The sequence below is a fragment of the Indicator indicator genome (genome assembly GCF_027791375.1).
Source record: "Indicator indicator isolate 239-I01 chromosome W unlocalized genomic scaffold, UM_Iind_1.1 iindW_random_scaffold_140, whole genome shotgun sequence".
NCBI classification, from domain to species: Eukaryota; Metazoa; Chordata; class Aves; order Piciformes; family Indicatoridae; genus Indicator; species Indicator indicator.
The window spans coordinates 27,196-44,632 of NW_026539079.1; the positions used below are offsets into that span (position 1 = coordinate 27,196).

General features: G+C 37.3%; 1 protein-coding gene across 1 annotated transcript in view; it reads left to right on the forward strand.

Moving 5' to 3' along the window:
- Nucleotides 1-3,538: 3,538 nt before the first annotated feature.
- The window catches only part of LOC128979916 (nipped-B-like protein), a gene marked incomplete at its 3' end in the record, with an annotated part of 53,825 nt that continues 39,926 nt past the window's right edge, over nucleotides 3,539-17,437 (forward strand). Inside the window, exons 1-6 of the mRNA XM_054398312.1 lie at nucleotides 3,539-3,602; nucleotides 6,707-6,872; nucleotides 8,029-8,159; nucleotides 12,650-12,749; nucleotides 14,396-14,547; nucleotides 16,283-16,443. Coding sequence (XP_054254287.1) covers nucleotides 3,539-3,602; nucleotides 6,707-6,872; nucleotides 8,029-8,159; nucleotides 12,650-12,749; nucleotides 14,396-14,547; nucleotides 16,283-16,443 — 774 coding nt within the window. The remainder of the gene's footprint in view (nucleotides 3,603-6,706; nucleotides 6,873-8,028; nucleotides 8,160-12,649; nucleotides 12,750-14,395; nucleotides 14,548-16,282; nucleotides 16,444-17,437) is intronic.

Consider the following 17,437-nt stretch of genomic DNA (forward strand, 5'->3'; position numbering starts at 1 on the left):
GTAAATTTGTATGATGTACTCAGTCACGGTATTTTATTTGAATGAGAACAAGAGGATATTAATTGATTCTCTTTTTGCCTCTCCCTCATTCTTTAAATGTTTTTGGTTTTTTAAAGGACAGTTTATGAAAGAAAAGTAGTTTATTGCAATATGTGGAAGTTTAAAACTGACTATCAGGCAAGGCTTCTTAAATTTATAGTTTGTCAATGCAATGCTATTCAACATATAAGAAATTAAAACCACTTAAAAATATGTTCATTCTAACTAAAGATTTAATAACATAAACTAAATAAAGCATAAGTGTATTTAAAGTATTCTATTTAATAGAATGCTTTAAAAAAACCCAATCTATAGAGACCTAATACCCTAGCCCTTCTTTAAAATTTAATTTTAATCCACCTAACTTTATCTCTAGTATTTTAAGAAATATATTGGGTTAGTCATATATAAGTTATTATTTAAATCTAAAGGTATAATAAGTTAAAGAATACCCTAGAGTATGGACAATGAAACATTTAAACATACATACCAAACTTCTGAATCTGAGGTGTGTTACTTATCTTTACATCACCACTGAGCTACTGTATTACTGCATATAAACGGATTATCTTTTTTCCCCCTTATTTTGTTTTCTACAATTCTCATGCACATGCATAGCTAAGCCATGGAAGAACTGGTATTTTTGTTGAGGAAACAATGTATTTCAACCAAAAGGAATGTTTCATAACTGCAGAGCTTGAACCTTTGTATGGTAGCTAGTTATCAGAGTCCTCTGGTCATTTTATTGATGGTCAGATTCTTTTTATTGGCTTTTTTTTGTGGGTGTATTTTTGTTTGACTTTTTTTTTTTTGTTGGTTTGTTTGTGTGGTGGTTTTGCTTGCTTGTTTTTCTTTCTTGGTTGTAGTCTATCTCTTCAGTGAATAGATTGTTCAGTTTATTTTCATCCTCTCTTCCTCCCTTAATTTTACCCATGTCTGTCCATTCTCTCTAAAGAGATTTTTTTTTCTTTGTATGTTAGTTTTCCACTCTACCATTAAGTCAGTACTGTGGTTAGAAACGCAGTATACATAGAGATGGAGGATCCATGCGATGTGGCCCAAACCTTGTGCCACTGAAGGCAGTCAGTATTTTCCATGTCCATATTATGGATTGTTTTACCAACCACATTGCCCTGGTTTTGGCTAGGATAAAGTAAATTTTCTTCCTAGTAGCTGGTACAGTGCTGTGTTTTGCATTTAGTGTGAGAATAATGTTGATAACACACTGATGGTTTAGTTGTTGCTGAGCAATGATTACGCTGTTAGGGACTTTGAGTTAATGAAAATCTCACCATGAGCCTACAATGGTCGCTTGCAGCCCAGAAGACAACCATGTCCTGGGCTGCATCTAAAGCAGTGAGCAGCAGGACAGGGAGGGGATTCTGCCCCTCTGTTCTGCTCTGATGAGACCCCACCTGCAGCACTGCCTCCAGCTCTGGGGCTCCCAACACAAGAAGGACATGGAACTGTTGGAGAGGGTCCAGGGGAGGTGATGAAGAGGGTTGGAGCACTTCCCCTATGGGGACAGGCTGAGACAGTTGGGGCTATTCAGCCTGGAGAAGAGAAGGCTCTGGGGAGACCTCAGAGCAGCCTTCCAGTACCTGAAGGGGACCTAACAAGAAAGCTGAGGAGGGACTTTTTACAAAGGCTTTGCAATGAAAACTTAAATTGTAAAAATTATGTTGGCTTTTGTGGATTTGCTGTTGCAGACTAATTGTGAGAAAAGTTAGGTGATTTTTATTTTTATTTTAGAATTGCTTTTTCATGGAACTAAGAAACCGTTGAAATTCTGTGTATATTAGTGTTTGTTTTAGGTAAAGAAGCTACAGAATCAAGTAGTATTTGAAACTGCTCTGGGAGTTCGAAGGCTGTTTTTTCCTGGATTAAAAAAGACCCTAAACACACAACCCACACAGCAGTTTCCTTAACTAGGTTTCTGCACCTGTAATGTACTATATTTTTAATGTAATTTAGTGGTGGGAACGAGCCTGTGGCAGGTGCAGCAAAGGAAGTCAATACATTATGAGTTCTGTTTAACCTCAGTGTTGGGTGAGGGTTGTTGTGTGTTGGTTGTGTTATCTCCATGATCCCCCACCCCCCTGAAGAATTCAGTTTTGTGTAGATAGGGACATTTTGAAAAGTTAGCTTCAGTGGTTCATGAATACTTTGAGCAGGAAAAAGAATTATAACATTCAGTTTCCTTGTCTTGCTTGGAATCTGTACATATATATTAACAATGGTGTCCTATATACTATTGTTGTAGCATGAGAAAGAATGAGATAAAAATTACTAAGGAAGTGACAGTGAAGTTTTGGGTTATGTGTATTGTATCTGTAATTTGAAAAAATGTTGGCTTGTAAAGTAAGCAAGCAAATCATGATTTTAAAATCTTTAGTAAACGTAAATGCTGACAGAAGAAATCTTTTTACTGTTTCACAAACTGTTAACACAGGAGGCTGTCTATAATAGGTAAATGTGTGTATATATATATCTCTATTTATATCTAAAGTTCCTTTCCTTTATTTTGTTTGTCTTCAGAAAATATTGTGCTCAATTTTTATCATTTCATTAGTATAACAATAGTAGATTTTAATGTCTCATCTTTGTATTTTTTTGTTGTTTTAGAACTGCAGTTAAAATTATTGTCGTCATCTTATTTGAGGGGGTTGCGGTGGTGTGTGGGCATTTTATTTGGTTTTAGTAGTGTGGACTTCCTTGCAATTGGGATTATTACAGTTAGTGAAAACTAGATGAACAAATTCCCTTTTAGAAGTTGAATATATAAACTGTACTGTTTTGCAGGAAATAAATGAGCTAGTTTAGTGGTGACTAAACCTTTTCTTTATGTAGAGGGGTGGAAACAGTTCCTTGTAGCAGTTTGACCAGAGTATTTAGTATTAGAAAGATATTTTTTCAGATCAATTTTGAAATAGCTACTGCTTTTAAAATATACTAAGATTTTGTATTTGTCACTCTTACTACCTGACTTTGCATCTGTAAACTATTCCATTCATTTTTGCTAGCTTCTTATATGAAAAATCTCTCCATCTCAAAAAAATTGAAAGTGAATATAGCAAATTGAACTGGTTATGGATTAAGTGCTGTCCACTGAAGTATGAACCAACAGAAGTTTTGTTACCAATTTTTGAGTTGTAACATCAATTTACTCAAGCTGACGAAATTTTCTTTTGATTGTCTTATCTTACATCTTTTTTGTATCTGAGACCAAAAGATTGCCTTTTGATTGCTTCATGCACCTTGGTATTTGTTTTATACATTGTTCTACCCACTTTTGACAAAATTTACTTAGTATGCAGCAGAGGTTATTGTCTGTGTTTCATTCATGTTATGGAATTTAAAAATATTTTAGGTAAAACAAGAATTTTAATTTTGTTTTGTGGTTTGTTTGTTTGTTTTAGTGTTTGGGACATGGGAAGTAATGATAGCCGGCACCTGAACTAATATATCTGTGTAGGCGCTACCATCCCAGAATTTCAGGATGAATGGGGATATGCCTCATGTTCCCATCACTACTCTTGCAGGGATTGCTAGCCTTACAGACCGTAAGTACTCTTAGGGTTTTTTAAAATTTTATTATATTCCCTTCTACTATTTCAAGGAAACACTTGCATTTTCAAAACACTAAAAATAGTTTTATTTTTAAAGTTCTTATAAGTAAATGTATTCAAAATCAGATTTGGTATTACAGAATCACAGAATCAACCAGGTTGGAAAAGACCTTCAAGATCATCTAGTCCAACCTATCACCCAACACCATCTAATCAACTAAACCATGGCACTAAGTCCCTCATCCAGTCTTGTCTTAAACACTTCCAGGGACAGTGACCACCACCTCCCTGGGCAGCTCATTCCCATGGCCAATCTCTCTTTCTGTGAAGAATTTCTTCCTAACACCCAGCCTAAACCTCCCCTGGCGCAGCTTGAGACTATGTCCTCTTGTTCTGGTGCTGGGTGCCTGGGGGAAGAGCCCAACCCCCTCCTGGCTACAACCTCCCTTCAGGTAGTTGTAGACAGCAATGAGGTCACCCCTGAGCCTCCTCTTCTCCAGGCTAAACAACCCCAGCTCCCTCAGCCTCTCCTCACAGGGCTGTGCTCCAGAGCCCTCCCCAGCTTTGTTGACCTTCTCTGGACACGTTTGAGCAACTCAACATCATTCTTGAATTGAGGAGCCCAGAACTGGACACAGTACTCAAGGTGTGGTCTAACCAGTGCTGAGTACAGGGGCACAATGACTTCCCTGCTCCTCCTGGCCACACTATTCCTGTTACAGGACAGGATGGCATTTGCCCTCCTGGCCACCTGGGCACACTGCTGGCTCATGTTCAGCCTACAGTCAACCAGTACCCCCAGGTCCCTTTCTGCCTGGCTGCTCTCCAGCCACTCTGACCCCAGCCTGTAGCTCTGCATGGGGTTGTTGTGGCCAAAGTGCAGCACCCGGCACTTGGATTTGTTGAATGCCATCCTGTTGGACTCTGCCCATCTCTCCAGCCTGTCAAGGTCCCTCTGCAGAGCCCTCCTACCCTCTAACAGATCAACACCTGCCCCCAGCTTGGTGTCATCTGCAAACTTACTGATGATGGACTCAATCCCCTCATCCAGATCATCAATAAAGATATTGAACAGGATGGGGCCCAGCACTGATCCCTGGGGGACACCACTAGTGACAGGCTGCCAGCTGGATGTGGCACCATTCACCACCACTCTCTGGGCTCGGCCCTCCAGCCAGTTCCTAACCCAGTGCAGAGTGCTGCTGTCCAAGCCACAGGCTGCCAGCTTGGCCAGGAGTTTGCTGTGGGGGACAGTGTCAAAGGCCTTGCTGAAGTCCAGGTAGACTACATCCACAGCCTTTCCTACGTCCACCAGGCTGGTCACCTGATCACAGAAGGAGATCAGGTTGGTCAGGCAGGACCTGCCCCTCCTAAATCTATTCCACCTGGGCTTGAATTAACATTAAAAATGTTAATTTTGTCATTGCTTAAATTAAAAAAATATTCAAATGAAATATAGTAATCTAAATGTGTAATGAAATGTAGTTTAAAAAAAAACCTTAAGTAAACCCAAAACATAAAATACAGGAATTAATTGTTTACTTGGAATATCATTCAGTAACATATCTGGGTATCCCACAAATAAACAAAAACATGTATGTTTATGGGTAGTTTATCATTTATCTTATTGTCTTCATTGAAGATAGAGAAAAGCTTAGATTCAAGCCAATCTAATGCAACTAATGAAAGCTAGATATTTTAGTCTATTATACACTTTTATTTAAATTACACTTTATTCTTAATAGAGTAATGAGATGCATTCTACAGGGGGAAAGCAATACTGGAATTCTGTCCTCCCTCCTCCCCTTATGTTTTTTTTTTAAGAATTTCAAAATGTGAGAGCACCAAAAGAGTCTATATTTCACAGTTGTGTTTTTTTTTTTTTTTTCCTGAAGCTATTTTTAATGTAATCAGTCTGGTAGATTGAAGTCAGCATCAGCTTGTTTTTGTGGACCCATGAAAGTGACTTTAGAAGATTGCTTACATAAAAATGAATACAGCAGAAGAATAAACTGAGAATTTAATTAGTGGCTTAAATTGGTTGTTGGGTTGCTTATTTTTTTTGGTTGGGTTTTTATTTGGTTGTTTTTTTTAATCTACCCTCACCATACAAAGTGGGAACGCTAATTAAATATGAAGGTCAGAATAAAACACAGTACTGCATGGAGTTACAAGGATTTTGCATTTTCTTCCTTCTCTTGATCCATGCTTTCACCTCCAATAGAAAACTGTCATAGCATTAAATAATATTCTGTAATATTTAAAAGTATGTTTTTATTCATAATATTTGACTTAGCACAGTTAAATATTTACAATAATATATTTTTGTAAATAATATAGTAGTATAATTTATGGACACTGTGTGTGTGTGCATGTTCATGATTAAATCAATTGTGGTGGTTTGGCCCTGGCCTGGAGGCCAGATGCTCACCAAAGCTGCTCTATCACTCCCCCTCTTAAATGGACAGGGGAGAGGGGAAAAAATATAATAAAAGCCAGTAATAAGATAGAAGTAATTTTAATAACAATAATAAGCAAAAAGCAATAGACTGCGCAGAAGCAAAAGGAGAGAGAGAGAGATGTTAGTCTCTACTTCCCATCAGCAGGACGATGGTCGGTCTCGGGAAGTAGGGCTCTCTAAGCTTGGTGGTTGCTTGGGAGGATAGACGCCATGGACAGATCCCCCCACTTCCTTCTTTTACTTCATTCTTATATCTGACCTGATGTCATATGGCATGGAATACCTCTCTGACCAGTCTGGGTCAGCTGGCTCAGCCATGTCCCCTCCCGAGATCTTGCCCACCCCTCAGTGTACTCTTGGGGCAGGGAAATGTTGAAAAAACACAGCCTGGATACTTATTCAACAGTAGCCAAAATACTGCTGTGTTATCAACTGCTGCTGCAAAACACAGCACTGGAAAGATTCCGTGAGGAGAATTAACTCCAGCTTGGCCAAACCTAATACATCAATCCAGAAATCTTTCCTATATTTCAAATGTAGTTGCCAAGTTTTCTTTCTTAATCACATGAGTAAGAAAGTGTCCATCTTTATATGCTCATGTTTAATGAAATAATTCTGAACTGTTTTCTTATAACAGTTTTGAACCAGCTGCCTCTTCCATCACCGTTACCTGCTACAACAACAAAAAGCCTGCTTTTCAATGGACGGATAGCTGAAGAGGTGAATTGCCTTCTGGCTTGCAGAGATGAAAATCTGGTTTCACAGCTTGTCCACAGTCTCAATCAGGTGTCAACAGATCACATGTATGTGTTTTGAACTTCAACTATATCAGATCACCATCATTGTTCCTTGAAATTAAAATTGAGAAGAGTGTTTGTGAGGATATGATATTCAGAATATGGAGGGTTTTTTATTAGGCTACTTTAGTGGATTACCACTGTAAATTGTTTCTGTCAATTGGTATGTTAGTAATTGTCAGACAACTATTATCCATAACTAATTTTATTATTTTTTAAAATATATAGGCTGCTTGTTGTGTTCTTGCTAGTTAGGAGTACAAACTGTGGTATTGATTGTACAATAGTAATTTGTGTTCCGCTTTTGTTAATAATGCACATAAAATATATACTCAGTATTACACAAAATGATACTTTTTTGGAGACACCTGTGTTAGTTCTGATTAGATATTGAATTTAAATATTTTAAGAATTGAACCAGCAAGTATGCTAATGAATTATCTTTTTGTTAATGTATTTTGGATTTTATCATTTTTCCCTCATGTCCTTTGAATTATCTTATGTTGACAGTCCTGTCTTTTTCCTACATGTTCCAATCAATTGATGGAAGTAGCTTTTAAAAGTCCTCAAAGCAAACAAGTGAAAGCACAGATTTATAGAAAATCCATTACATTTTTGATGGTTCAAAGGGAATCCTGTGATGTCAAAGATACGCCACTTTTCCTGTTTAAAAAAAAATAAATTCAAAGCATTGGGCTGCAACCTGAATGTTATACATTCGCACATATCTTATTTTCACTCCTACAGTAATACTTTCTTGATGTTATGCCAAAGTGTTCTTTTTTGGACAAGATCATGATACAAAAGTGGGCATAAGAAACTTTTAATATTATAGTCTGAAACTGACAGCCATATATATATAAGTGGTTATTAAGAGAAACTAATTCTGAATGCTAGTAGGAATGCCTGTTCTTCCATTCCTTAAAAAAAGAAACAGAGGCAGGGAACAGTGATTTTCATACTTAGTTTTTTCTATATTTTAATAGTAAATTGTCATCTTTTGTTTTGGGGTTTGGTGTGTGTGTGTTTGTGTATTTTTGTTTCTGTTATGTTTTTTTTGTTTGGTTGGGGTTTTTTGGTTGTTTTTTTATTTTACTTGACTCATGATTTCTTATAATTTGAAAATGTATTTGCTGCTATTTGCTTATTTCCACAATTACAGAGAATTGAAAGATAACCTTGGCAGTGATGATCCTGAGGGAGATATACCAGTCTTGCTGCAGGCTGTCCTGGCAAGGAATCCTAATGTTTTCAGGGAGAAAAGCATGCAAACCAGATATGGAGTACAAAGTGGTAAGAACTTTTGATTATTTATTGATTGTGTTTTATGTTGTTCTGTAAGTTTAGGGGACTGATACTAACCACAAATATATATGGTGCACAACTGTGATAGTTATGCCTTACCTTGTATTTGATAGTGATATAAATCTATGTATCTTGACATCTTCTAAGAGTGATTCTATTAGAATAAGCATGGAAATAAAATCTGTGTATTTTTGTAAAAAAATAATGTTTATTATCACTACAAAGTTCAATTTCTAGGATGAGTGATTGGATTTTATTTTAAAGTAAATTTTTATCTGAATTTCTTTATGGCTAAGTTCATATTTTTATCTTAGTAAATAGTTGAAGTTGGGAAAATATGCCTTGATCTTACTGAAAATCTGTTCAATTATAGTGTATCATCGTACTGGTATTTCTTAATAGTTCTGGGGCAATTTGTGGTGCCCTACAGATTTTCTTTTCTAAGGTTTAGCGGGATATACTGCTGAAAAACAAAGATGGAGGAAGAGACCAAGCTAAGGATTAATCAGACAGATTCTACTTGTAGATGTGAAAACTTTTTCATTTGAAACTGAAATATTTTCTTTAAATACTAAAAACTATGAAACAACTATAGGAGAATTTCCAGAGTTTTTGCAGTTTGAGGATAAAGCTTTTCTAGCTTTGTAGAGATACAGATAGAAGTGTTACTGGAGTCCATAGAGATAGAAAGTATAGGGTGTTTTTGGACAGTAAAAGTAATAAAATGAGATTATTAAATTTTTTCACCTAGGCTAGTTAGTAAAAAGCTATATGATATTTGAAAAGAACTTGCTAAGGACAGAACATGCAATGTTCCTTGAAAGAATGCAGAAATTTCCTGGAATGAAAACGTGAAAGGCAGTGCTATGTATTTAGTAGCTCATTGATACATATATCGTAAAATTCAAGCTGAAAACAGTCTCTAGATTCTGGGTTTGGTTGTAGTTATGGCAGAGCATGATTTTTCCAGCTGTGGGAAGAGTTGTGACTGTCCTGCCAGTTTTTGCAGAGTGGCAGAGTGGTTCCACAAAGAACATACTCTTGAATTGGTTTTCTACCAGGTTTGTAGAATAATTTTTTTTTTTTGCCAGTGCAAAAGGGGGACGTTGGTTTTGAAATTATTTGTTCCAACAGAGGCTTTTGAAAGAAAGAAGATAAAATGAGTTAATTTCTTTCTAATTTTTGCTAATTCTGTGCTTCAGAGGGGGAAACACTTTTGCAGCTTGGTTCAATAGGTTAAGAGTAAACTTTAATGAAATAAAAACACCTCTAGTAAATGTGCTTTGGCCTATGCTTGAAGGAAGGAACTAGTATAGAATTAAAAACAATTCAACATGAAACCTAAAAGAATAGTTGATGTTACTGCATTAAAGTGGTTTCAGAGAACCAGAAATGATCAGACTTACATAATTCTGAATGCTTTTACCAGTACAAACATTGCAATGTAAGTGTGAAATAAGAAAAACTGAAAGACAGGGAAGAGAGGAAAAGCATAGCTGTAGACCAAGTCTTTTGAGAGAAAGGCAGCCCTGGAATGAATATTTGGAAAAGCAGGGTAAAGTGTGACTTCATTTTTTATGGAAAAAGGCCACACTCTTACCTGGAAATAGGGGGAACTTTAAGGTAGATGCTGGCAAATTGTGGTAGCCTTATTAGTTGTCAATAGATCCCATTCAGATCTCCAAGGCCAAAGGAGGATATACTGATGTGTTCCAGAAGCAAAGCTTGGATTTTTTTCTGCTTTCTGAACAGATTTTATAATCTCTGTAGAGTCATGATTTGTAGAACAATTGGGGATTTGATAGAGATCTTCTGTAATACATTTTGACACCTAGAGGAATGAAATTTAGATATTTTTTAGTACTTCAAATTCATCTCTTCTGCTTCATCAGAAGATCATCCAGCCCCTGGACTTGAATCCTCTGGAAAACTTATTTGCTGGAAACTAGGTCATCAGCCCTAAACCTGTAACACAGCCTTCTCCATGTTTGTTGATACCAGCTCTCTATTCTCACTCTTCAGAGGGGGAACACTTTTTTAACCTTCCTTTGCTGGTTGATGTACCTGTAGAAGCCCTTCTTGTTATTCTTTGTGTCCCTTGCCAGGTTCAGCTCTAGCTGTGCTTTGGCCTTCCTGACCTCGTCCCTACACAACCAGGCAGTGTTACTATGCTCCTCTCAAGTTACCTGTCCCTGTTTCCACTGTCTGTGCAGTTCCCTCCTGCTCTTTATTTTCATCAGCAGGTCCCAATTCAGCTACACTGGTCTCTTCCCTTCCTTGCCTAATTTCTTACCCCTGGTGATTGAGAGGTCTTGAGCTCTATGGAAAGTGTCCTTAAAGGTTTGCCAGCTCTTTTCTGCTGCTGAGGATCATTTCCCAGGAGGCCCTACTATCCCATATCCCTTAGGACTGTGGACTCCATCAGTGCATGATCACTGCAGCCCAATCTGCCTCCAGTCTTGCCATCACTGATGAGTTCACTTGCATTTGTGACCATCAAGTCCAGTATCACATCCCCTAAGGTAGGGCTATCTATTATCTGGCTTAAGAAGTTATCCTTGAGGCACTGCAGGAGTCTCCTCAATTGCCTACAGCTTGCTGTGCTACTTTTCCAGCAGATGTTGGGGTGCTTGAAGTCCCTCAGCAGAATGAGAGCCTGTGAGTGTGAAGCCTCCTGTAGTTGGAGTAGGAAGGCTTCAGCAGGCTCCCCTTGGTCAGGCAGCCTGTAATAGATGCCAACCACAAGCTTCCCTTTGTTGCCTCTCTCTGATTCTTACCCATGAGCTCTCGACCTGTTCATGGCAGTTCTTCAGGGACAGTTCTTCACACTCTATCCATTTCCTGACATTGAGGGCAATGGCTCCACGCCTCCTTCTTTGCCTGTCTGTTCTGAACATCCCACCAAGTTTCAGTGATGGCTATCAGGTCACAGTTTTCTAGCCACACTGTAGCTTCCAACTCCTCCTGTTTGTTGCCCATACTGCATGTGTTCATGTAGAGGCTTCTGCTGGGCAGTTGGCTGCATCACTTTCTTAGCAGAGCTCCCCTTGATTCACTTGAGGTATTTCATGGGAGTTTCCTTGCTGGCTTCTACTGCCTCAAGAGCCCCCAGTGAGTTGATCCTGTTTATCACAGGCAAGTCTGATTTCTTCCCCCTTCACATCTAGTTTAAAGCCCTATCAATGAGTCCCACTAGTTCCTGAGCAAAGACCCTTCTTCCCCTTTGAGAAAGGTGGCTCCTATCTGGTGCCAGGTGACATGTATGCTGACCCATTATCAAAGAACCCAAACTTTCCATGCTGACACCAGTCATGGAGCCATGTATTAATGGAATGGATTTGCCTGCCCCTTCTGGTGTCTCTGCCCAGCACTGGAAGAAAGGAGGAAAAGATAACCTCTGCTCCAGATTCCCTCACTAGCTGTCATAGGGCCCTAAAGTCTCTTAATTGCCCTTGGGCTACATGTTACAGCTTCTTCACCACCCACATGGAAGAGCAGTAGTGGGTAGTAGTCTGAGGGTCTCACTAGGCTTGAGAGTTTCCTGGTGATATCTCTCATCTGGGCTCCTGTGAGGCAACAGACTTCCCTATGAGAAGGGTCTGCCAGGAAGATTGGACCCTCTGTTCCCTTCAAGAGGGAGTCTCCTATAACTGTAACTCTTCTTTGTGGAGGTGTTGGTAATAATACAGGAGGTAGTTCTTTCTGGTTTTAGTGACTCCTCCAGTGTGAATAAATTGACACCCACACCATTCACTGACTGGTCCTCTACCTCTAGAACCTCATATCTATTCTGCAGTGGCACCCAGGGAGGCACAGTGGGCAAAGATAGTAGTATTATTTATGTAATGCATTCTTTGGCATTTAGTAGTAATGATAAAATATATGTACATGTATGACTTTTTTTCCAAGCAGAAAAAAAATGTCAAGTCTTGGGAGTATGTATTAAGGAAACTCATTCTAGGAATGTTATTACTAGGATGATGTTTTCTCAAAACTGAACATTACCAACAATCAAAATAAATTTGCCTTTAAAAGAAATTCTTAAGTATTTTAAGGTATGGAAATGCACAGTAGAGCCACGAATCTTCTGCTCGGTGATATGTCAACAGTATAAAAAATGTGTGAAGATTCCAAATCTTTTACTTATTCACACAATGTGTACACACCAATCTGGGGCATGTAGTACACATCTTGTTATAAAATGTTTGTATTTTTGGCTAAGGAACAGAGGAAGGAACTACCATTGCGGTATTAATTCAATTTATAAACATCTTTAGGGAGCACTCTATATCATAATGTAAAATGGACATCTTACATGGAATTGATATATATTTTTTAATATTTTCTAACAGTTGTAGGTAGATGATGTTAATATCTGTAATATAATCTCTCTGTATAAAATAATTTCTGAAATGAGAGACATCATTCATTAAAAAGGAAATGTTTGTAAAGTAATGCTACTATCTTCTTCTTAACAGGAATGATGATGTCGCAGTTTAATATTTCTCAGAATTCCATGCGAGGTAGTCCTGCATCTTCCAATTATCAACAAACCACTATCTCACATAGCCCTTCCAGGTAATGCTTTCTTTTAAATGGGGTGGTATGGGCAGCAAACTGCTAATTATTCCTACAGTGGCAGTCAATTCTTGTTGCATGTATGTGAATGGAAAATGATCAGTGTCAAGACAAATTTTGCATGTCTGACAGCAGGGTGAGTTTCTTCAGTTGGCAAAGACAACATCTTAGTGAGTTAATTTTTGTATTCTGAGTAGTCATGATTCCCCATTCTCTCTCCTTCCCATAATTTTGGCAAACCTTCTTTCATGCTTAAGGAATCTCCCTGCTTCCTGCCACCCCTCCAGCTCTTCTCTACCTATGGCAGAGACTGAGACTGAGACTGGTGCAGGAGGATAAGAGAGAAGATGCTATGTGTTCTGGCATGTATTAACAGTACCAATGTGACAGAAGGGTGGGAAAGCAAGCTTGTAAAAGCATAGAGTGCTGCTCTAACAGCTATACAAAAGGCTGTTCAGAGGAGGGTAGGCCCAGTAGTTTGGCCAGTCTTCCAGCATCTTCCTCACCAACTTTCTTGTTCTTTTTCAAACTTTGAGTGTCAGCAAGTAGCATGTACCTATAATTCAGCCCTTTGTTAATATAATAAAGTACTCTGGACTAGAGGAAAGAGTTCTGCATGTAGTTTCAATCCAGTTACTGATCTTTAAAGGATTTCATCTCCAGTTATTAGATATCATTGTTAAAATAAACTTCTTTCACTTCAAGTTAGCATAATTGTTTTGGCAAACAAAATGCTCTGTATTTGCACAAAACACAGTATGAATTTTTACTTTTATATCTAAAAAGTGATCTCAAAGAGGTTTTTTGATTTGTGAATATTACAGTGTGCTAATTCTCAAAAACCTTGCAAAAGCCTTGTGTATATACTTTACTATTTCTTTCTGTGGACACTTGTCTTCGTAGAATTCCCATAGAGCTGAGGATTGCAAAAGCATGTATTGTACTTTCTGAAGTATTTATTTGATTTATTTTTATTTTTAAAAGTCCATATAAAAATGTAAGTTATAATATACCTGTTACTGTCACAAGCTTATTCTATTTTTATGACTTCCTGTCTTTAGCATGAGTCTAAGATAAAGCTAGTGAAAGAGTAAGTTGTATACAGTGGACTTTGGCTCAGGTCCTTACCTAACTGCCTATCATATACCTATCTCTTGGCAGTATAGTTATGTTAAATGTTTTTTGAAATTCTACTGGAAAAAAATGTATTTAAAGTAGATGGCTTCTTATTAATCCTAGCAAGCTAGTTTAATATGATAATTAAATCTTAGCTGTCACTTTCATTCAAACTTCTAGGACCAACTTTTGGAAATTGCATGTCTTGTATTAGTAAATGTGCAGATCTTATTTTAATAAATATTTGTGTTATAGCTTCATTTGCCTAGGTGGAGGTCTTATGAATGCTTTTTATTCTATGCTTTACTTTTACTAATGCAGTACCCAAACTGTGGCTCTTAAGTAATAATTGAAGTTGGGAAGGTATTGATAGCTTAAAATACAGATTTTAAAGGGGTTTCTTGGTTGCATTAGAATTTTGTCTCTTACAGAAGTTATAATGTTCCAAAGGTATAGTATTCTGAAAGAAATAATACATCTTGTCTATATTTCCTTTTCCAACTTTTAAAAACCGTTAATTTTATTTTTAGCCGGTTTGTGCCACCACAGACAAGCTCTGGTAACAGATTTTTGGCACAACAGAACAGTCCAGTGCCTAGTCCATATGCTCCTCAAAGTCCTGCAGGATACATGCCATATTCACATCCTTCTAGTTATACACCACATCCTCAGATGCAGCAAGGTAAGCCTGTAATGTTTGTTTGATTCTCCTATCTCACATCAGCTTTACCTTCATGTGTATGTTTCATGGCTCTCTAACTTCTTTGAAGGAGTCACATGCTTAATGAAAGTCTTTGAGTTGATAGGGTACGTTTTAGGTATCTTACTTTCCTGACTATACAGAGTTGCAGTATATACTTTTTTTTCCTTTTTTAAAGGAAATTGTAAAACACATGTTCATGTTACACTGCTCCTCCCTTATGCACATCCATTTTGCATAGTTGTCAGTTACGCTTGATAATAGAAATAACAAAACAAAAAATCTCCACTTTTATTCATTAGCTATGGCAATCATTGCTCTGTACTAGCAAAAACCTAATTTTGCCAGTGCAACATAAGTTTTGCTGCTAACATGTAGCTGTACCAAACCTTTGTAGTTTAGACTAAATTGGCTAGAATTATGCTCAAGTTATGCAGTAATTTGCAAAGATGACTTTCAGAATGAATGCATTTCTTTGTTTTTCCCTTTTCTTGAACAACATGAACATTAAGTATCTAGGCTTTTTTTTTTTTTTGTTATAAACAGAATTCTCTGAATTCTTTTAAATCATCCCTTCTTAAAGTTTAGTAGCATGCTTAGAATTTATATAGCTGTTCTGTATGCAATGTTGTGTGTTTAATGAATAGTATGGAAGTTTCTAAAGGTAGTAAATACAAATTATATCGAGGAAAATGAACTTTTCTATAACCTATAAGAATATGATACTGACTCTAGGATAGATGTGGAGTGAACCTTGGCTAATCTGTACATGGAATTTAGTTCTAAGTCCTCTTGAAAATTCAAACTGTAGATATCTAATTTTATTCAAGATATCTGTGGCAAAAGGATTCAATTAAGAAAGTTGAATTCTTGTTCAGATTCTAGACCTCTTGCATGCAACTCATTAATATCCACTTGTCAAGGGTTAGTGCTGGGCTGGGCCACCACTAAATGGGTGACAGATGCTCTCTATGAACCCCTATGCCTTCCTAAAGGGGAAGAGAAAGGGAATGAGTCTGATGAATTGGAAAACTAAAGCCAGTTTAATGAAAATAATAACAATAAAATGAAATAGATGCAAATAGATACAAAACCAATATTGAACCCAATCTCCTTGATGGCAATTACACCACCATCATTACTAATGCTGTGGGCAGGCACTGGGGAAGTCCCAGACTGGACTCAGTGGCAGATGGAAGCTGAATTCAGGAACTGGATTCAGGAACTAGATTCAGGAACTTATGGATTGGGATCGAAGACAGAATGGACAGAGTCCTCTTCTTTAAGAGGAGAGCTTGGCTTTTGTGATCCCTCGGCTTTATGCTGAATATGATGCATATGGAATGGAATCCCTTCTTGGTCAGTTTAGGGTCACCTGTCCTGTCCACTCCTCCCTGCATGTGTGGCCTTTTACTTATGGCACCCCAATGTGGGGCACAAGACTTAGCATTGACCTTGGCCTGCACGCCAGTCCTTGGTACTAACATTGAGAGTTATCACTGCTAGAAGCAGCACTGTCTGTGCAAACATGCTGTTAACTGCAGAAAGTGGTTATTGAGAAGAGATTGAGCTGAAAAGTAAAAATCACTGAACAGAATTAGTTCTGTTCTAGCTCAAACCAGGACACCACTATTATGATATTTTCTGTGAAATTTTTGCAAGTTAATGACTGTGTGACTATATCAGTATAGTTAGTTATAATTTTTTTGTATTTCAGCTTCAGTATCCAGTCCCATTGTCACAGCTGGGATGAGGACTCTCCATGAAAATAAAGTTTCAAGTCAACTGTCTGGAAATTCAGCTAATCATCATGCTGATAATTCTAGACATGGCTCAAATGATGACTATCTACAGATGGTGCATAGGCTAAGTAGTGATGTATGTTACCTAGATCACTTTATTATAATAAAGAATATACTTACTATGATAAAACAAGTATGTGTTTAGCTGCCTTAAGTCAGATATGTTATGATGTTATTATTGATGAATAAAACCACTAAAAATGTAATTCAGTTTTAGATGTGTCCACTCAACTCTGCAACTTTAATGTGCAAGTTTTAATTGTTTTCTAGCTCTCTCTTTCCTTTGGAACAGTTTGTAACATTGATGAAATTAGGGAAATTAAAAAATCTTATTGATGTGAGTTTGTTTTAAAGAAATGGTAGAGAGTCTCTGCAATTATTGTAGCAATATGTTGATGCAAACAATACTGGATTCTAAATAGGTGTAGAGTTAACTTTGCTTTCAGAAGAATCCCTTAACTGTCAATTAGACTTGATGTATTTAACCTATTGGGTAATATAGTAGTGTTGTCAAAGGCAAGAATTCCTTTTGACACTTTTTCCTTACTGGTCTGTTGTGGGCTTTTATGTTCTCTCTTTTTTTTTAATAAGATATTTTCCCATAGTGATTTCAGTTCATGTGGGAAAGATTCTTGCTGAAATTTTGAATCTAAAGGAAAAAACGCAGCAACTTTCTCCCTCAGTGCTGTGAATTTCTTAATAAGCATCTTAAGAGCACTTAAGGAGAAAGCACTTAAGTTTTATTTTTATTTTTTGACTGTAGCTCTTTGAACAGTGTGGTCATAATGATGCCTACAACAATAAGCATAACAGTAGTTAAAAAATTTCATCAAAACTTGGTGGCAAGTGGGCCTTTTCTTTTCTTTTTTCTTTTTAATGTATGTATATGTTTTATTGAGCTTACAGAAACTGTGGACAACTCTTGTCTTCCTAAATTAGCTTGTGGAAGCAAAAAAACAAGAAAGCATTGTATTCAACAAGTGTACTATTAACACCAACCTCCCTAAATCCCTTACCAGGATTAATACAGTAGAACTCCAAGTTATTAGATTTATTAGTTTGGGTTTTTT